The following is a 22,113-nucleotide window of genomic DNA, read 5'->3' on the forward strand; positions in this document are numbered from 1 at the left end:
CAGCCAATTTTGGATCCAATGTGCCACTTTGACTTGGATCACATGGGCTCTTATTTTCTTGACCAGTCGCCGATCAAATTCTTGACATAAATGCAGATACATTTTCTCACTGTTAGTAACAACATGCTAGCTAAGTCCTGATGATTTTCCCTCCGCTTGCCCAATGGTCTTCCCTGCACTCACCCAAATCTCTGTGGTCTGACTCATCTCCTTAGATGCCCAAATCAAGTTACACCACCTGCACTCCCATCCCTTTGCTCCAGTTAAATGTAACCCAGACTCTAACTTGAACAAATCAAAAATAACTAATTTTACTGTATGCAACTAAACTGCATTTTATTTGTTACGGTGTCAGTTTTTGACTGATTACATTCCTGTGAAGCTCCTTGGGAGGTTTCACTAAATTAAAGGTGCAAATTATTGTTCTTGATGTAATTTTACTCCATAAAGTGGTGAATATGTTGTTCCAATGAACTGTGAGCATCTCCACTGGTTGCTATCACTGTTTCTATTTATATGGAATTATCATTTCCCAATCTAGTTTCCTTAAACACAGCCTTTCTGTTCCTTTCCCTCTAGTGGCTCCAGATGACTATGTACAGCTAGGATTCTATGACCCGTCCAGTCACTCAACTGGAAAAGGAGGTCCCGCACAGGAAGGTTCAAGAAGCACTGGGTCCCCGGAGCATGGTTGCAAGCAGGGTTACACAACCCATTCAATCTCGCACACCCTGGCATACCCATTGAATAGATAGCAGATCCTTATAGATTGCCTGGGGTGTTAGCATAGTCAGCTCGTGAGACACGGTTACCGGAGGGATATTCCAGCATCCTGAGGTAGTTCTCCAAGTCATTTACTCACCTTTTTCCTATATCAATGCCTCATTCCTTTAAACATTTTCTTGCTGCTTTTATAACTCAAGCTTGGTGTCAGTTGATCTAATTTTGTAGAGGCTCTGGCTCAACAACAACTTGCATTTATATAGAGCCTTTAACATAGCAAAACATCCTAAGGTGCTTCACAAAGTGTTGTCAAATACAATTTAACACTGAGCCATATAAGGAGATATTAGGACAGGTGGTCAAAAAATTGGTCAAAGAGGTAGATTTTATGGGGTGTCTTAAAGGAGGAAATAAAGAAAGGTGGAGAAGTTTAGGCAGGGAATTCAAGAGCCTAGACAGCTGAAGCCATGGCTGGCAATGGTGGAGTGATTAAAGTTGGGGATACTCAGGAGTCCAGAATTAGATGAACACAGATATCTCAGAGGGTTATGAGGTTGGAGAAGGTTACAGCGATAGGCAACGGTGAGGCCATAGGTGGATTTGAAAACAAGGATGAGAATTTTAAAATCAAGACGTTGCTTCACCAGGAGCCAATGTAAGTCAGTGAGCACACAGCCGATAGGTGAACCAGGCTTGGTGTGAATTAAGACACAGCAAGTAGCACTCTCTCGTCTAAATTTGAAGGTTGTGAATTCAAGTACCACTCCAGAGACTTGAGCAAAATGACCAGACTGACATTTGTAGTGCAGTCCTGAGGGAGTGCTGTAATGTTTGAAGTGCTGTCTTTCAAATGAGATGTTAGTAAGACACCTGTCTGCCCTCTCGGATAGATGCAAAAGATCCCATTATTCCAAAGAGTAGGGAAGTGCTTCCTGGTATCCTCATCAATATTTATCCCTCAATTTACATCACTAACTGAAAAACAAATGATCTCATCATTCTCACGTTGCTTGTGCGCAAATTGCTTGTTTCATTTTCTAAATAATAACAGTGACTGCACTTCAGAAAATACTTCACTGGCTGCAAAGTGCTTTTGGGACATCTTGAGGTTGTGAAAGGCACTACATAAATGCAAGTCTTTCTTACTTTTACCTTACTTTTCTCCAACTGTTTTCAGCTTTAGAAATGTACTGTATTGGGTTTAGCCGTTTACCTCAGTCTCTTGGTCAACGAATGCACCAATAGGGAGATAGTGGTAATGTCACTGGACTACTAATCCAGAGGCTCAGGTAATGCTCTGGGGACACGGGTTCAAATCCCACCATAAGTTTAATTAATAAATGTGCAATTGAAAGCTAGTCTCAGTAATGGTGACCATGAAACTATCTTCGATTGTTGTAAAAACCCATCTGGTTCACTGATGTCCTTGAGGGAAGGAAATCCGCCATCTGGCCTACATGCTACTTCAACAATGTGGTTGACTCTTAACTACCCACTGAAATGGCCCAGCCAGCTATTCTGTTCAAGGGTGGTTAGGGCTGGGCAGCCAGTGCTGGCCTGGCAGCGGCATCCACATCACATCAAAAAATGCTCCGAATAAAATCTTTCATGTGCCTAATAAAAACAAAAAAAAAAAATGCTGGAAATACTTAGCAGGTCAGGCAGTATCTGTGGGGAGAGAAACAAAGTTAATGTTTCAGCTCGAGATGATCATTGTTTCTCTCTCCACAGATAGTGCCTGAATTGCTGAGTGTTTCCAGCATTTTTTGGTCTTATTTCAGATTTCCAGCATCCGCAGTATTTTGCTTTTGTACAAGAATTCGATGTGAAACAGGAAATTAACCTGTGGCTCATAGCTTTAAGAGTTCAAATATAAAACCTGTGCTTCATTTTGCATTGGTTCAGATGTTTGCATTAATATTTTTTGCATACTATTCTTTAACAGGTTGTAATTATATACCAAAGAATATTGAATTAAAAACTGCATTTGAAAAAAAATCACCAAAATCAATTTATATTATTTTAACAAAGCTCCTCTTTTTTCACTTTTTGAGAACATTAATTCTTGGGAGGTGAGCCTTACTGGTAAGGTCAGCATTTATTGTCCAACCCCAGTTGCCCTGCACTGTGTTTCCTGCCAACGCAAAACGGCCGTCTGCGGATGCGTGCCGGTCCCCTCAGATGTCACTCTGCTCAGTCCAAAAGCAATTAATGTCTCGATTGCACACAGGATATAATTCTGGTACAAGATGGTAGGCCATAATACATTTGGTATTGAGTAATTGGGACAGACTTGGTTCATAATCTAACATCTAAATTTGAGCGCTCATAGAAGAATCAAATTCAATTTGAGAAGGAGAAATGGTTTGAAAAGGAGTTCCAGTGTAATCGCAAAAAAACTCTAGGGAATGGCTGCAAATTGAAATCAATTCAGACAAGGTTCACTCGACTGATGCCTAGGCTGGGGAGTTGTCTTATGAGGAAAGGTTGGACGTGTTGGGCCTGTATCCATTGGAGCTTAGAAGAATGAGAGGTGATCTTATTGAAATTTAAGATTCTGAGGAGACTTGACGGGATGGAACTCAATGAATGATTCCCCTTGTGGGAGAGACTAGAACTAGGGGGCACAGTTTAAAAATAAGGGGTATCCCACTTAAGATGGAGATGAGAAGAAATTTTTTCTCTGAGGGTTGCGATTCTGTGGAACTCTCTTCCTGAGAGCGGTGGAGGCAGTGCCAATTCATATTTTTCAGGTAGAGGTAGATAGATTCTTGACTAGCAAGGGAGTCAAAGGTTATTGGGAGTAGATGAGAATGTGGATGAAGCCACAATCAGATCAGGCATAATCTTATTGAATGGCAGAGCAGGCTCAATGGGCTGAAGGGCCTACTCCTGCTCCTAGTTTATATAAATGTATCAACAACACAGCTTTAAATGCTGTGGGTCCCTGCCACCCCACATCCACTGCCACCCCACATCCACTACCACCCAACTCCCACTGACCTTTGCCCACTCCAGGTTCAGAAGCTTTGTTCTATCTGTAATGAGGTTGAAATGGGGAAACTTCTCATTAATTTCTGTACACTCTGTCTTCCGATGCTTTTTTCTGCAAGTCCAGAAGGATGGCCCTGTCTCTTCAGAACCGAGGATGTGTCCAAGTGCCATCAAAGTTTGTGTTTCCTCTTGTGTTTGAATTTCCTTTATCACAGATTCAGGTTGAGAGCCTGTTAAACAGTAAAAATGGCAGAGAAACACTAGTACTGCGCATGCGTGACATTGGCAGCAAACACAGCCATTGCCTTGAGTAGTGGTAGTGCGTTCCAAATGCAGTCACCTGGTTGAATAACCAGTGCATACGCAATGGACTGAATGGCTTCCTTCGTAGTATCTCTGCAATTCCAAGAGAGGGCCCTAACACCATATCAGTATTGGAAATCTAGCCTGAGTCAAGAGGTTGTGGGTTGGAGTCACAAAGCGGGTTGCAATCCTGTGCCATATTGACTGAGGGAGTGCTGCACTGTCAGTGGTGCCACTTTTGGATGTGACGTTAAACTGAGGTTCCATCTACCGTCTCAGGTGGATGCAAAAGATCCCATGGCACTTATGGAAGAAGTGTAGGGGTATTTTCCTAGTACCCTGGCTAATATTTATCCCTCAACCATCATTAGTACAAGTGTATCTGGTCACTTATCTCATTGCTGTTTGTGGGAACTTGCCGTGTGCAAATTGACTGCTGCAAATCCCCACAAAACAACAGTGACTATTTCAAAAAATATTCATTAACTGTGAAGCATTTTGGGACTAGGTCAAGTAATGATGGATGCAAGTTTCTTCTTGACCTCTTGGTGAAACCTCCTTTACCAAGCAACCTCCTTGGCAAACTTTCTAATAATTTGTGTAGAATTCTCTCTGGCTGACTGGCATGGCTACATTAAGCTTTCTCATATAACACAGCAGGAAAAAGGTCAGTAATTCCATTCTGGTAGAAATCAGATTGTGAAATGTCACCAATAATAACTATAATTTAAAACTTGTCTGTTGACTTATGGAGGCTGGTAACTGATGTTGTAATGCTAGTAATGTAATGGAAGTAACTGAATCTTACAATAAACAACAATTATAAGCACATAATCTAAGCTGACCATTTTGGCTAAAACATTAAATCTGACCATGCTCAGATACATATAAATGTATGATACTATTCGGAAGGAGGAAGCACCCCTGGTGTCCTGGCTAACATTCTTCATTCAGCCCAAAGCATCAGAAACAGATGATCTGCCATTTGTTCACCTGCTGTTTTGGGATCTTGCTCTGCACAATTTGCTGGCCACATCTGTAACAGCAGTGACCACACTATAATTAATTCATTGGTTGTGAAGCACTTTGGAACATCCTATCAACTTGAACGGTGCCGTATAAATCAAACTTCTTTTCTATCTATGAAGCAGCAATTTGGTCCACAATTGGTGCTGAGAGTTAGTTGGACTCAGGTTGTGACCTGAGTGCCTCTGTGTTAGGGACAGGAAAATTGGCCAGATGTCCCATCCCGGATCCTATCTGATGAGACCTGCTCAAAGTGCATTTGTGGACATCAATCAAGGAGAGATTCAGGCTCGCACACTAATCCAACAAAACCAGATTGTTTCCAAAATTGCACTTACTTTTCCCACAGGTCCCTAGAATTGTAGATCCATTATTCGTTGTCTCAACCATGGATTCAGTTTGCATTAAGTGCACTACAGAATCAAGAAGTACATGTGTACCAGGTTCCAGGTCTGATAACTGCTCTGCACTGAGTTAACTGACTTTAGATTGGGCAATGGTGTGGGAGCCAAAAGAAGGACTAATTTGTAGGGTTAGGGGAAAAATACTGGGGTGCGGGACTAAATTGGACAGTTCTTACAAAGAGCTGGCACGAGCATGATGGACCAAGTGGCCTCCTCCTGTGCTAAGATTGCATTCTATGAAAATTGGACCTTGGTGCCCCTGGAAGAGTTCCCATTCTCATTCACTATTGACCTTTTTTGGAAAGGATGTGCAGGTCATCGAGTGACAACAGAATCAGGCTTGGCCATGACACACTTCATGGTAAAATACCTTGGTCAAACATTTGTCTCTATGCTCACATACGGAGATGAGCTTTTGGAAGGCAGCTGAGGAACTGTAGCCTTGTATAAAACAGAACTGGAAGGAGAAGCGAAAAAGCAGAAGTTAGATGCATAATAAAAGAATTTTATGGTTATTATATTAATGCTTGTGCCCCCAACATTGGAGGCGAACCGACCAACTCTAAAAAAGGCTGCCAGTAGCGATAACATGCTGTAAGATGGCCTTAACAAGCTCAGCGTGGGCCTTCTGCCCCTCAGTGGAAGGAAAATCCCACCCTCGAGAGCTGCTGGCCAATCAGGCTGGCTGGTAGTTCATGCAGTCCCACGAAGACAGTATAGATTCTGGACTCGGGTCAGTCTGGGATTTTTGAGTACGGAGGGATCGGGCATCCAAGGGAGGAGTGGGAGGTGATGGGGGAGTCAGGTTTTGGAGGCTGGGGAGGTGGGGAAGCACAAAGGGTGCTTCTTGGGGGTGCCCCTGATGCACACAGAACACTCCCCAAAGGAGTTAACCCCCTTCCAGCTTTTTCACCAGAATTATTGAAAAAGCGGCCTGCTCTCTCTTGTCTGCCTTCCACTGCTAACAGTGTTATGGAGGCAGAGGTAGAATTAGGCCTTTAATTGCTCCTTAATTGGACAGTTAAGGGCCTCAATAGGATTAAGGGTGGGCAGGCTAGTTGGCACCTTACCCACACACAGTACTATGGGGAACAGGTCGGGGGTGGGCGGGAAGGTAGTGGGCTAATCACCTGTCATATTTTACGTGCCACCTTGCCAAAAACATCCAGCTGGGAGGGTGTGGGGGACATAAAATTCATCCCTTGCAATTATAGGGCACCTTTCATGACCTCAGGATGTTGCAAAGTACTTTACAGCCAACAAAGTACTTTTTGAAGTGCAGTCATTATTGTAATGTAGGAAATGTGGTAGCTAATTTGTGCAAGCAAGATCCCACAAACTGCAACATGATAACAATAAGATAATATACTTTTAGTGATGGAGGGATAACCATGGCCAGGACACAAGGAAGAACTCCCTCTGGCCTCTAAGAAATAGTGCCATGGGCCTTTTACATCCAGCTGAGAGAGCAGACAGAGCCTTGATTTAAAATCTCATCCAATGAACAGCACTTCCTCGCTAGTGCAATGAAGCATCAGTTTAGATTTTGTGCTCATGTCTCTGGAGTGAGACATGTACACACAACTTTCCAACTCAGGCAAGAGTGCTGGCAATGCGGCAGTTAATAATATTAACAACCTGTATCTATATAGCGCCTTTAACATAAAACATCGAAAGTTGCTTCACGGCTGCACTATAATGCAAAAATTGCCACCAAGTCACATAAGGAGATATTAGGCTAGATGGACAAAAGCTTGGTCATACAGGTAGGTTTTAAGGAGTGTCTTAAAGGAGGTAGAGAGAGGCAGAGAGATTTAGAGAGGGAATTTCAGAGTTTAGGGTCTAGGCAGCTGAAAGCATGACAACCAATAGTGGAACAGTTAAAATCAGGGATGCTCAAGAGGCTAGAATTAGATGAGTGCAAGAGATCTCTGACGATTGTGGAGCTGGAGGAGGTTACAGAGATAGGGAAGGGAGAGGCCACAGAGGGATTTGAAAACAAGGATGAGAATTTTAAAACTGATGTATTGTTGAACTGGGAGCCAATGTAGCCAGTGAGCACAGGAGTGATGGGTGAACAGGACTTGGTGTCAGAAAGCACACGCATAGCAGTATTTTGGATGACCTTAAGTCTATGGAGGGTAGAATGTGGGAAGCCATCCAAGAATTGGTTGGACATCAGATCTAGGGCAAACGAAGGCATGAATGAGAGCGGATAAGCTGAGGTGTGGTGGAGTCGGGTGATATTACAGAGGTGAAAATAGACGATGTAGTGATGACACAGCCATGTGGTCAGACGTTCACCTTGGTGTGACACCAAACTACAAACAGTTTGGTTCACCCTCAGATTGTTGCCAGGAAGATGGCCTCAGACCAGCAACCCAACCCCCACGAATTCAAACTCCATCAAGATAAATTGTGATAATTAATTCGATAAATCTAGTAGTCTCACACTAGAAAGGATAACCAAGAAAAGCTCCTGGATTGCTTTAAAAGCCCAGCTGGTTGACTAATGTCCTTCTGGAAAGGGAACCCATCATCCCCAGCTGATCTAGGCCTCCACGTGACTCCAGTCCCATTCTATGGAGCTGACTCTAATGTACTGTGATGTGGCCTAATAAGCCATTCAGTTGCAAAAATAAAAACAAAATTGCCACAAAGCAAGGAGGGCCACTGCTACCTCGGGGCATTGAATGACAAGAGTGCAATATGGGCTTACCAGCTCCGCCTGTGTCCCAAGGACAATTAAAAAAAAGATTGCGTGGATTCTTTATACACAGTCTATTTAGCTCAGCAAAGCTGCATGAAGATGTGTCACTGAAATTTACAATCCACCAATGCCTGATTACATCCCTGTGTACTTAAGCAGCAATATATAGCTGAATGATTGCACTGAAACCTGAATTGCACATCTCATGGGCTGCATCTGCCACTCATAAATATTTTATAATGACCACTGTGTTAACAGTTGCTGTGTTAGTCAGGAGCAAGTTTGAGGTGCTTTTATTCCTTCATCCATATTCAGCTTTTTCCCCTTTTTTCCTCCAATCCTCTCTTTCTGCAAGAGCACTGCCTCAGACTGAAGTGGATTAATTGTACAGAGAGCTGGCACAGGCATGGTGGGCTGAATGGCCTCTTTCTAAACTGTATGATTCTATTGTGGATCCAAGATGAGGAGTGCTGTTCTCAGTCTCATTATAACAGTAGGATGCTGCTTACTTGGACCTCGAGCTGATAATCTTACCCTGCTATGAGTGGCAAAAGCTCTCTGGGGCTTTGACTGGTACCCATAGTCTGCCAATATTAAATTGATGAGGTCAGTGGACCAATAGCTGCAGTCCTGTGGTCTGAGCAGCACATGCTGAGTGCAGATTGCTCTTCAATTCAAGCATGATCTAATTTCCATACATACCTGCCTGTGGTATTCAACCACAAAGGGCATCACAGCTCTTGTTCTCTGCTTTATATCTGAACTTTTGAGCAGGGCATTGTGACTGGATTTTTCCCCTTCATGGCCTAAAGATGTTAAAGTCAATTATAGCAACCCTCTTCCTTTGCATTCACCACATACCATACCCTAGCAGTGTCACAGGTCAGGCGATAATTGCAATGGCTCTGCTCTCTCAGGTGAATTCAAAAGATCCCATCACCGCTATTTCAAGCAAGAGTAGGTATTCTCACCTGGAGCCTTGGGCCAATATTTATCTCTCAACCAATATCACCGAGAGACAAATTTATCTGGCCATTAACACATTGCTGTTTGTGGAAGCTTGCTGTGTGCAAATTGGCTGTCACCTTTAATAAATTGCAACATAGACTATGCTTCAAAAAGCTTTGGGATTACTTGATGTCATAAAAAATGCTATATGGATACAAGTTCATTCATTCTTCAAAGTGGACAGGTGCTGAGTGGAATCCAGACACTGCACCAAAAGAGCCAAAAAAAATTACAGGAATAATTAATTGAGCTGATGCTCCTAGTGCTGAACCCTGTTCAATAGGAGAACAGGAACCAGATGGGATGAATTGGCCAGATCTGAAACCCCTTCTACTGAGCAACGCTTCAAGTCAAGAACACAGTCTTTATGGATTGTCCTATGAGGAGAGATTGAGGAGATTAGGTCTGTATTCCCTAAAGTTTTGAAGAATGAGGGGTGACCTCATTGAAATTTACAAAATTCTTACAGGGTGTGACAGGCTGGATATAGATAATAAGTTTCCCTTGGCTGGTGAGTCTAAAACCAGGGGACATAATCTCAGGATAAGGGGTAGACAATTTAAGACTGAGATGAGGAGGAATTTCTTCACTCAGAGGGTGGTGAATCTTTGGAATTCTCTACCCAGAGGGCTGTGGAAGTTCAATCATTGAACATGTTCAAGACAGAATTCGATAGACTAATGACATCAAGGAATATGGAGATAGTGTGGGAAAGTGGCATTGAGGTAGATGATCAGCCATGATCTAATTGAATGGCAGAGCAGGCTTGATGGGCCAAATGGCCTACTCCTCCTATGTTCTGTTTTAATGAGGATATTTCACTAGCCCTATGGGAGTTGGGAACAGTCCTGTTCCAAGTATCATCTCCTTTGCCTTCCTTTGCCAGAAAAAGGAATGGATGGTCACTGAATCCCAGCTCTGTGAACATCCCACAGCCAGGCAGACTGTGAATGGAGGTGCAGAGAAACAAGGAAGTTAATCAGTGAAGGGGCAGCAGGTCACTAACTGCTGCACTGTGAATATCATGGGTTTCCATTATTCTCCCTATAAATCACCCATGCCTTTCAATTAGATTACTGCCCTCTAATCACTTGCAGGTATCCATCATCCATATCAAAAGTAAACCCCTTCATTAGATTCCAGCCTTTAATTCTTTGCAGTTTATGCCTTTGTGCCTCCATTTTCGTCAGCCTGCCAGCTGCTCTCTCAGTTTTAGCCAGGTGGCATTCTGCTCAACCCTGAGATTCCATGTCAGTCATCACCTGCAGAAGTGTCCACCTGTATTCCTACCTCCATTTCTCTTTGAGCCAAAACATTAATTCATGTTTCACCACCTCTACAATCGAGTGATTATGTGTAGTGCCCTTGGATATTCAACTGTCAGTGGGTACAATTCTCACCTATGAGCCAAAAGTTGTGGGTTGAATTCCCCACTCCAGGGACATAAGTACATAATTGAGCCTGACACTCTGGGCAGTAATAATGGAGCCCTAAACTTTCAGCGGTGCCGTTTTCAGATGAGATATTAATCCAAGGCCACATCTGCCCTCTCAGGTGGATGTAAAGATCCCACAGCATTATATGAAGATCAAAGGAATTCTCCCTTGTGTCCTGGCCAATATTTACTATATTAACTACACAATATATTAACTATACAGTATTAACTAACGACACTGAAACAGATTATCTGATGATTATCTCATTGCTGTTTGTGGGAGCTTGCTGTGTGCAAATTGGCTGCTGTGTTTCCTACATTACAACAGTGACTGTATTTCAAAAATACCTCATTGGCTGTAAGTGCTTTGGGCTGCCCGATGTGAATCTTTGGAATTTTCTACCCCAGAGAGCTGTGGATACTCAGTCATTGAGTATATTCAAAAACAGAGGTCGATAGATTTTTGGACACTAAGGGAATTGGGGATAGTGCAGGAAGGTAGAGCTGAGGTGGGAGATCAGCCGTGATCTTGTTGAATGGTGAACAGGCTAGAAGAGGCAAATGGTCTACTCCAGCTCCTATTTCTTATGCTCTTATTTTGTGAAAGATGATATATAAATACAAGTCTTTCTGTCTTCCGATAAATAAATGTAAGTTTTCAGATGCTCTGCTCATTGGTCTCTCCTCACAGGCTAATCCAAAAACCTGCCACCCGAACCCTCTCAAGCAGTCTCGCACCCCTATCAGCACAATCCCTGCTTCCCTACTGCCAGTGCGATTCTTCAGCTGCCTTGTTTAAGAATCTCTTTCAAAGTCTCACCCTACTTTAAGGTGACCTCTCCAGTCACATATTCCCAATCCCAACTTCCACTCTAGTTTACTTCACATCTGTCTCCCCACCATTGCAGACCAGGCCTGCAGTTAGTGGCCCTACTCTGTCAAGTTCTCTTAAACCACTTTGCCTTCTCTAGCAAATCTCTTAAAAGCTACTTCCTTGATTGCCTGTTTAGATCCTCCCTTTAAAACTTTCCTGTCCCCTCTACAAATCATGAAACATGCTTCCATATGAGGACTGATACACAAATGCAAGTTGTTATGATTTAACCACTCCCAGTATCCATTGTTTGTTACTGAATTCTGCTGATGGGTGTAGAGATAATGGGAGGTGGCACTGTAACTTGAAAGCAAACAGAATCTTTACAACATCCTTCTCAACCACCAACAGTTAATTACTGCCTTCTCTGGTTTAAAAAATATCACATTCTTGATTCAAGCTTGCACTGGAGAGAGGAATTAACAGAATCTGTTTGAGAACACAGTCTGCAGTGTACCCTCCCCACTTAAGGGAAAAAAAATCAACCCGAGTGTTTTGTTTGCGTGACATACAGCTGGAGCTGAGCAGTTGTGATAATGTCAGTTTGCTGGACACAGGAAATATCACCATCTTGTAACCTTTCTGTTGAAAGGCAGCAAGATGCCATGTCTGCTCAAGTAATGTCACAGAAAATAAATCATTAATTTTAGAGGCAGTCCCTTCACCCTAAAGCAGATTTTTTTTTAAATTACTTCTGTGAATTTTTAAAATGAAATAAAATGTTTGATTTTCCCACTTTCAGCATTTACCTGTAAAAATAGTTATTTTAATTATAAAAGGTACAAGCTTAGTGTGTCAGCTTTGCTGAGTTGGTAGCACTTCTGTCTCTGCGTAAGAAGGTCTTGGGTCTTAGGGAGTGCTGCACTGCCAGAGGTGCCATCCTTTGGCTGAAACCTTAACCGAGGCCCTGTCTATAAGGCATAGGAGCAGAAATTAGGCCATTCGGCCCATCGAGTCTGCTCCGCCATTCAATGATGGCTGATAAGTTTCTCAACCCCATTCTCCCGCCTTCTCCCCGTAACCTTTGATCCCCTTACCAATTTTTTTATTATGTTTTCAGTTGGGTGTAAAATGTCTCATGGCAATTATTCAAAGAATTCTCCTAGTTTCCTTCCCAAGACTTATCCCTCAATCTACACCAAAAACATATTAACTGATTATTTCCTCATTGCTGTTTGTGGGACTGTCATGTGAGCAACAAACGTAAATGCACTTCAAAATTAATTTCTCCACTGTGAACCATTTGGGATGAAGAAAACAAGAAAGGCGCTATATAAATGCAAGTTTTATTCCAGGATCTATACAAGGGGCTTTCAGAAGGCATAAAAGAGGGGCCTCCAGTGTCCATATAACAGAAGTCTTAAGTATTCATATAACAGGAGCCTTCAAAACAAGGGTGGCTGAAATATTTCACTTTGTTTTAGTAGCCACACCTTCCTTGGTGATCAAGGAACTGTGAGTGACATAAGTCAGTGCCCGTCAAACCTGTGCAGCAGCATGCACCTTAAAGTCATCCAGAAACTCCCATGTTCTACCCTTCTTAGCACTGAAATAATAACTCCTTTGTATGTTTTGTTGTCAAAGTGCTCCAAATATCTGACTTCAATTTGGTATTGCAATACTTATTGTGATCTATGGAGAAACTTTTAAAACTTGATTCATGGACACCTATGATACAAAGATGATAGGCAGGAAAAGGCCAGTTGTCCATCAAGCTGCCCCATATCATGATGGCTGGACTAGTGTGACTAAACATCACCGCCCTGTCCACCCCTCCTCAACACATCTCAACAGCCATGTCATCTCCTGGATAAAGGGATATATATGGATCCCTATAACAGACTGTACTTCCCTGGGCTAGTCACTTTATCTTCTTCTTTTAATAACTGCCTTTCTTTCTTCTACTGTGAAGAACTTTTTTTAGGCAGCAAAAGGTAATGACCCGAAATCACTGCCTACAAGGGTGGTGGAAGTGGAAGCAGAGACTATGGGCCAGAACTTCCAAGGAGTGGCAATCACAGTTGGATTGCCCACTCTGCTCCTTTTTACTTACTCTAGTTACGAGCTGCACATTTCTCGCCCGACGTTTCCGACTCTGGCCTGGTGAGAAAAGTGCAATGTAGCAGGTTCCCAAGGCCTTCAGTCTAGGGTAGCAGCATCGGGGGAAGTGAAGTTACGCCCCCTTTTTATGGCATGAGGTGCCGTAAAGCAGGTAAGTTTAAAGATCCCAGCCACTTTGAGAAGCCTGCGAGAAGGAAAGTGGGTAGGATGGGTTTGCGGGGGCGGGGAGGGGGGAGAGGATGGGTCAGGCGGTTAGGGTGGTCAGTTAGGGGTGTGAGGTGGTGGTCAGTGGGGAGTCAGGAGAATAGTCAGGTTGTGCGAGTTTGGGGAAGGTGTCAGTACTTTAGATACCCAGGAGTTAGAAGTGGTTTTAATCCTTCTAACTTTTGCTGGGTACTATTCTGGTAAGAGAGCCGGAACCATCCAAAGTCTCTGATTTAAATTGGAGCATCAGGTGGTTCCCAGTGCAGGGTAATTGCCCGTTGGAAATTTAAGCTTCCCAGGCAATTGCCATGCAGTCCTTGCGTGGGGACTTCTGAGGGCGGGGGGGGGGGGAGGGGGTGTGTGTGTGTGTGTGGATGATGCAGGGGTAGAACAGGGGAATGGGACCGACTGGATCGCTCTACACAGAACCAGCATGGACTTGATGGGCCAAATGATCATCTTCAGTGCCCTAATGTCTCTATGACTCTTCCGAGTGACTACTGTTAGGCAACAGCTCCCTACACATCCAAACGTTAATTCTTGATATCCGATCCAAGACCTTCTTGTTCGTATTCAACCCCAGTGGTAGATCATGGCTGAGCCAGGCAGGGTTCACTGGATTGTGATTAGGAGCAAGACCCCTGACTGATTTAAACCTGATCCACAGGACAGATTGAGGCCATTTGAAGAACAACTGCTGACCTAACTGAGATTGCCTGACCCTCAGCTAGAGGCTGAGAATCAAAAATGAACCTTCCTAGCCTGTACAGCTCGCTGGGACACCAGGTGAGGGAACCAAATGCACCTTATTATTAAAATACTCTTTTGAAAATGTCACAACTACGCAATGAATGTTTGCAAAAATAGATGTGGATAGTTTTAGAAAGCTGCATGTTTAAAAGGCATATGGTGAAGTAGCAATAACCCATTGCATTTATGTAACACTTTTATTGTAGTAAAACATCCCAAGGCACTAGGTTTTAAGGAGGATCCTAAAAGGAGGGGACGAGAAAAAGCTAGAGAGGTTTAGGGAAGGAATTTCTCAGCTTAAGGCCTCAGCAGTTGAAGTCACAGCTGCCAATGATGGAGCGAAGGAAATCAGAGATGCTCAATATAATGCAGTGTCTGCTCAGTCGTGCGATTTAGTTCGCAGTCTGCCAATGTGTAAAATATGCTGAATATTAAGATCAGTTGTGTGCTTCATTCCCATGTCATAAACACTTTAATCACAGAAAACGGTCATCTTCAAGAACTAGGAACATTCTGGAAGAACTTGTGTGTTTTTAAAAGACACTGTCCCTTAAAAGGGTTAATGCAAGGACTCTGGTTGCTGCTGTTCCTGGAAAAGACAGCATTTTACAAGAAAAAGTAATTAAGCAGTTTTAAAGAAGCTGGAAATCTCTTTACCGTGGTAGGCTGTTTACAAAAGGGTCAATTGGTGGTTTATTATTTTGGTAAAAAAACCATGCCTGGAAAACTGTGTTTTAAAAGCTGTTAGGCTGGTTTTGCTTTTGGGGAGCAAACAAGAAGGATTAAATCCTTGGGTAAAGAACATACCAGCTCCTGAAGCTCCAGACCCAGCTGTTGCTCTGAAATCACTTTATGTTCTAAAATCGACTGACTGCAAGTTTCCCTCAAGTCTGCCTGACAAGTGGTGCAAGATTGCTTCCCCGACCAGTGGTGAGAAATCAATTGTTTAAGCCAGACACCATTTTAAGGACTCCACCATCTATCCTTTTCCCTTAAATCATTGACTTTTAATCATTTGGCAGAACTCCTCTATTTTATTTTTTGATGTTTGTGTGTGTCTGAATTGGGATATTTAGAAAAAGTAATTATTATACTTTCATATTTCATACTGTATGTTAACAGGCTTTGCCTTTCTACTGGACAAGTCTGGTTTTATAATAAATTGATAATTTTGTTGTTTATTGAAGAAACCTGGGTATTGAGTAGTGATTCTGAGATTAATAGGTAAAGCACACATTGGCCGTATAGCTAACTGGAAAAATCATTTAAATATATGTTGTGACCCGTGGAGTATTGGAACTAGAAACAGACTGTACACTCCTCCCATCCCGGTCGCAACACCCTGAATTGATTCAAATTATTGCATTAAGACAAATTAGTATGCCTCACTGGCTAATTAACTATTTCACATGTTCCAGTGTGAAGTGCACTTCTGTCTCAACAATATCCTGCAGCAAGGATAAGTTCTGTTGTGGTACCTTTTAACAGACATCAGAAAATACTCTTACTGCACTATCCTGTAACTTAAACACAATTAAACTATAATTTGCTAGTTTTGGTTTAAAGAGAGAAAACATCAAAAATTCTTGACCTCATTTTTTCATTCACCATTACACATCTGTGATAGCAATCCTGAAATTAATTATTGTTCTATTCTATGTACAGTTCTTTTGTCACATTAGAGGCACAGAGTTATACAGCACTCTTGACTCACACTGCATGATGACGTTTTTCTGACAACGCCTGCAAAAATAACAGCAACATTGATAATTACTGCCAGTAACCACGGTGTTCTTCTTGGGTGTCACTGGTGGAATTTCATTGAGAACAGAGGCCTGTGGAGGAGGTGACATAGAGCTCCCTGATGCTTCACAGGACTGTCCCAGGTTTGCTACTCAGTTAACTACTGAGTTAACTGATCACAGTGGAAACCCTGGGTTTTAGTACAAGTGCTGCATTTGGCTTCATTGTGCTTGGCTTAGGGAGGCTTCAGCTGGCACTGTAGCTCGACAGCCTCGTTTTATTTCAAATTATCCTTTCTGTGATCATCAAGGTATTTCCCACTTGGGACACCCAAAGGTCGAGGTTATAAGTCATGCACTGGCCCTCAATAATACCAGGCGTGATTGTGAGAATTGAGCTAAGGTGTTAAAAGCTGTATCTCCAAACTCGCTTGTGTCTAGTCAGGTTCAAGCATCGGAGCCTCAAAGTTCTGGCCCTTCAGTGTCAACATATGCACCCTAATAATAGGTATAACACAGTTATATGCAGATTAGTCTCCTCTACTAATAACCTGCCTTCACCCCAATATTTAGAGCTCTTTATTGTTCCAGTGCAATTTGAAAAACAAACCAAACTGCTGATTTGGCGTCTCTAATTGAGCTTTAATCTGGATCCTATTGTGAGCTGGGACTACTTCCAGCAAACAGTGGTTGCCTGAAATAGGGAAGCTTGCCTTTTCCAACATTAACCTCGCTCCTTCATTCAATGTAAAATGCTTTCAGGACTGTTGCCCACTTCCTTCTGGAATGTGCCTTTGCAATGCACGTCTGGAGAGGGATGCAGTGTTTTTTGTTGAGGTTCATCCCAAACAGCTCCATAATACAGGACTCTGAGCTCTACGGGCAGTGCCCAGGGGCGCATTCCAAGATAAACATCAACTGGGCAAAAGGCACTCTTTGGTCTGCCCGAAACTTGCTGGTCTTTCAGGGCAATGAGCTATTAACGACTGAGTGTTGCAGACAGGCATATTCCTGAGAAGCAGAGAGATGCCGTAAAACTTGGGGCAGCTGTCACAAAGGTTCAATGGGAAGAGGCTACTGTCTAAGGCCCTCCCTCCATAGTATATGGAGGGGCTGGAAACCACCAGAGAACATTTGACATGAAAAATAAATGTACACTCTAAATATAACCTGTAATGGCAAGTGTAGCGAGGAACCTCATGTACTGTATTGGAAGAAAGTGATCTGTATTGCACTTTATGTATTGTCAAATTTGAACTGTTATGTAACATACTTTCACAAATTTTATGAATAAAGTATATTTTTGGAAATAAAAATCCTGACCTTTTGAAAATGCTAAATAAATGCAAGTCTTTCTTTGAGTTTGACACTGGGCGAATGTGGGAGTTGTTGTTTTAGGAAGAGGGATGAGAATCCATGACTGAATAATCTGAGAGGACTCTGGAAGGACTGAGTTTGAATGACTTCTTCTTTCTCTAGAATCTCCTACCTTAAGACCATAAGACATAGGAGCAGAAATTAGGCCATTTGGCCCATCGAGTCTGCTCCGCCATTCAATCATGGCTGATAAGTTTCTCGACCCCATTCTCCCACCTTCTCCCCGTAACTTTTGATCCCCTTACCAACCAAGAACCTATCTATCTCGGTCTTAAATACACTCAATGACCTGGCCTCCACAGCCTTCTGTGGCAATGAATTCCATAGATTCACCACTCTCTGGCTAAAGAAGTTTCTCCTCATCTCTGTTCTAAAAGGTCTTCCCTTTACTCCGAGGCTGTGCCCTCGGGTCCTAGTCTCTCCTACTAATGGAAACATCTTCCCCATGTCCACTCTATCCAGGCCTTTCAGTATTCTGTAAGTTTCAATCAGATCCCCCCCTCATCCTTCTAAACTCCATCCAGTATAGACCCAGAGTCCTCAAACGTTCCTCATATGTTAAGCCTTTCATTCCTGGGATCATTCTCATGAACCTCCTCTGGACCCTCTCCAGGGCCAGCACATCCTTCCTGCGATACGGGGCCCAAAATTGCTCACAATATTCTAAATGTGGTCTGACCACAGCCTTATAAAGCCTCAGCAGCACATCCCTGCTTTTATATTCTAGTCCTCTCAAAATGAATGCCAACATTGCATTTGCCTTCCTAACTACCGGCTCAACCTGCAAGTTAACCTTAAGAGAATCCTGGACTAGGACTCCCAAGTCCCTTTGCACTCCAGATTTCTGAATTCTCTCCCCATTTAGAAAATAGTCTATGCCTTTATTCTTCCTACCAAAGTGCATGACCTCACACTTCCCCACATTGTATTCCATCTGCCACTTCTTTGCCCATTCTCCTAACCTGTCCAAATCCTTCTGCAGCCTCCCTGCCTTTTCAATACTACCTGTCCCTCCACCTATCTTTGTATCACCTGCAAACTTAGCCAGGATGCCCTCAGTTCCTTCATCTAGATCATTAATGTATAAAGTGAAAAGTTGTGGTCCCAACACTGACCCCTGCGGAACTCCACTAGTCACCGGCCACCATCCTGAGAAGGACCCCCTTACCCCCACTCTCTGCCTCCTGCCAGACAGCCAATCTTCTATCCATGCTAGTACCTTGCCTCTAACACCATGGGCTCTTATCTTACTGAGCAGCCTCCTGTGCGGCACCTTGTCAAAGACCTTCTGAAAGTCCAAGTAGATGACATCCATTGGCTCTCCTTTGTCTAACCTACACGTTACCTCCTCAAAGAATTCTAACAGATTTGTCAGGCATGACCTCCCCTCGATGAAACCATGCTGACTATGCCCTATTTTACCATGCACTTCCAAGTATTCTGAAATTTCATCCTTAATAATGGACTCTAAAATCTTACCAACGACCGAGGTCAGGCTAATCGGCCTGTAATTTCCCATCTTTTGCCTCACTCCCTTCTTAAACAGGGGCTTACATTAGCAATTTTCCAGTCCTCTGGGACCCCCCTGACTCCAGTGATTCCTGCAAGATCACCGCTAACGCCTCCACTATCTCTTCAGCTATCTCCTTCAGAACTCTGGGGTGTAATCCATCTGGTCCAGGTGATTTATCCACCTTCAGACCTTTCAGTTTTCCTAGCACCTTGTTTTCTAGTTTTCCTTGGTAATGGCCACCATACTCACCTCTGCCCCCCCGACTCTCTTGAACTTTGGGGATGTTACTCGTGTCTTCCACCGTGAAAACTGACGCAAAGTATCTATTCAGTTCCTCCGCCATTTCTTTGTTCCCCACTACTACTTCTCCAGCGTTATTTTCCAGCAGCCCAATGTCCACTTTTGCCTCTCCCTTACCCTTTATATATCTAAAAAACTCTTGCAATCTTCTTTTATATTATTGGCAAGTTTACCCTCATATTTAATCTTCTCCCTCCTTATTTCTTTTTTAGTTGTCCTCTGTTGGTCTTTGTAGGCTTCCCAATCCCCTGGTTTCCCACTGCTCTTCGCTGTATTGTATGCTTTCTCTTTAGCTTTTATGCTGTCCCTGACTTCCCTTGTCAGCCATGGTTTCCTCGTCCTCCCTTTAGTATGCTTCTTCTTCCTAGGGATGAATTTTTGCTGTGTCTCCCAAATTACTCCCAGAAAGTCCTGCCATTGCTGTTCCACTGTCTTTCCTGCTAGGCTCATCTCCCAGTCAATTCTGGCCAGCTCCTCCCTCATGCCTCTGTAGTTGCCTTTATTCAACTGTAATACCGTTACATCTGATTCCAGCTTTTTCCTCTCAAATTGCAGGGTAAATTCTATCATATTATGGTCACTTCCTCCTAAGGGTTCCTTCACCTTAAGCTCCCTTATCAAATCTGCCTCATTACACATCACTAAATCTAGAATTGCCTGTTCCCTAGTGGGCTCCACCACAAGCTGCTCCAAAAAGCCATCTTGTAGACATTCCACAAATTCCTTTTCTTGGGATCCACTACCAACCTGATTTTCCCAGTCTACCTGCATACTGAAATCCCCCATGATCACTGTAACCTTGCCTTTCTTACACGCCTTTTCTATCTCCTGGTGTATCTTGTGCCCCACATCCTGACTACTGTTCGGAGGCCTGTACATAACTCCCATTATGGTTTTTTTACCTTTGCGGTTCCTCAACTCTACCCACACAGATTCTACGCCATCTGATCCTACGTCATTTCTTGCTATCGATTTAATTTCATTTCTTACTAACAAAGCAACCCCACCCCCTCTGCCAGCCTGCCTATCTTTTCGATAGGATGTATATCCTTGGATATTTAGCTCCCAGTCCTAATCCCCTTGCAGCCATGTCTCTGTGATGCCCACCACATCATATCTGCCAATTTCAATTTGCGCCACAAGCTCATTTACCTTATTTCGTATACTGCGTGCATTCAGATACAACACCTTCAGTCCTGTATTTCCCGTCCCCTTTCTCATTGTCGCCCCTTTATCTGATGTGCTTGAAGTTAGATTCCTAGCCCTTTCCAAACACTCTGTCCTATTCTGACAAACTTCCCCATTTCTGAAGAGTCAGAAGTAACATGGAATGTGTCTGAATGTTTCAGATTTACAGGAAGCTTTATTTACATTACAAATACCTCAGAAAGCATCCGGAATTCTAATTTTTGTTTTTGGCAGGTTTACAGTACAGCAGCCGGCAACTTTAGAAAAGAATGTTATGGGGACTGGGGAAATATATTAATTTAACTAGCACAGCAGGGATTAGGGTTCTGACCTCAGCACGTTTGGTTGGCTGGGTGCTAGAGAATTTAAATTGAGCCCTATTTGAAATATTGCATATTTTTTGGTGTACTGGCCAAAACTGCTCCCTCAACCAACAACCCCCTTAAAAAAAAGGTTAAAGAGTCATTTGTCTCACTACTGTCTGTGTGACATTGCTGGTGAAAATGGTTACCATATTTGCCCACATAACAACAGTCAGTGTGTGAAGTGTTTTGATACATATGAATGACACGATAAAAGCAAGTATCTAGGCAGTTATTAAACCTAATATTTTCCAACTGAAAGGTATCTTTTTATTTTGTGTTATGAAAACCATCCATTATGAATGTAACTTTTAAATCTCTCCTTCTGAAAAACAATTGCACCATTGTAAAGCACATCAAGTACTCTGTTTCACCTTCACTAGAGATCAGCGTGTTTCAGGATGTGGGTGATGCTGGTAAGGCTGCTTTTATATGGGCCAATTCTAGCTGCCTGGAGAAGGTGCTAGTTAGTGGGCCTTTGTAGCGGTAAGTAGCTGAGTGCTAGGCCACCTCATTGACCTTTTTAGAAATTAACCACATCATGTCTGATGCAGGCCAGGCCATGTAGAAGAAGCAAGTTCCTTTCACCAAAGGACATTAATGAATTGTTGGGTCTTAACGACATTCAGCAGGTTCCACAAGTAATTTCTCTGGCGCTAAACCCACAAATTCATTGAGTTCAATTACACAACCTGTCCATTTCAAAAGGATTCTGTATAAGAACATGAGGGAGAAAGGAATAGAAGGATGTGCTGATTGGGTGACACAAAATGGGAGGAGGGTTATATTGTGCATAAAAACTGGTGTAGTTTCTGTGCTCTAAAAATTATTTAATTCTATGTAACTGTGTACCATGGTGGAATTTCAACTGTTGCCTCTGGGTTACTTGTGTAGTAATTAATAGGACCATACTAAATAATTATACTGCTAAAAATGGGTTCACTGGATAGCCATGAAGTGCGAGAAAAGCATGCATTTTATCATGTCATACAGTGGCAAATTGACTTTTTGTATTGTCCCACCCCCAAAAAACAATTTTAGTGATAATTTATTCTCCTGATGCAAAGCCCGGAATTTTTTGAGACATCCTCCTAACGCTTTCAGTTCAATTGTGCCTCTGGCTATTGCCCAACATGCCT

At 42.8% G+C, this 22,113-nt stretch overlaps 2 protein-coding genes across 2 annotated transcripts in view; one reads left to right on the top strand and one right to left on the bottom strand.

The window, feature by feature from the left end:
* The window catches only part of LOC144671362 (calpain-9-like), a 29,802-nt gene extending 27,072 nt beyond the window's left edge, over positions 1-2,730 (top strand). The window contains exon 20 of the mRNA XM_078533221.1: positions 580-2,730. Within this exon, the coding sequence (XP_078389347.1) occupies positions 580-606 (27 nt within the window). The 3' untranslated portion in view covers positions 607-2,730. The remainder of the gene's footprint in view (positions 1-579) is intronic.
* clip3 (CAP-GLY domain containing linker protein 3) overlaps positions 1-22,113 on the bottom strand; it is a 147,069-nt gene that overhangs the window by 109,028 nt on the left and 15,928 nt on the right. The gene's annotated exons all lie outside the window — the stretch shown is intronic.

The sequence above is a fragment of the Cetorhinus maximus genome, chromosome 32, assembly GCF_964194155.1.
Source record: "Cetorhinus maximus chromosome 32, sCetMax3.hap1.1, whole genome shotgun sequence".
In the NCBI taxonomy this organism is placed as follows: domain Eukaryota; kingdom Metazoa; phylum Chordata; class Chondrichthyes; order Lamniformes; family Cetorhinidae; genus Cetorhinus; species Cetorhinus maximus.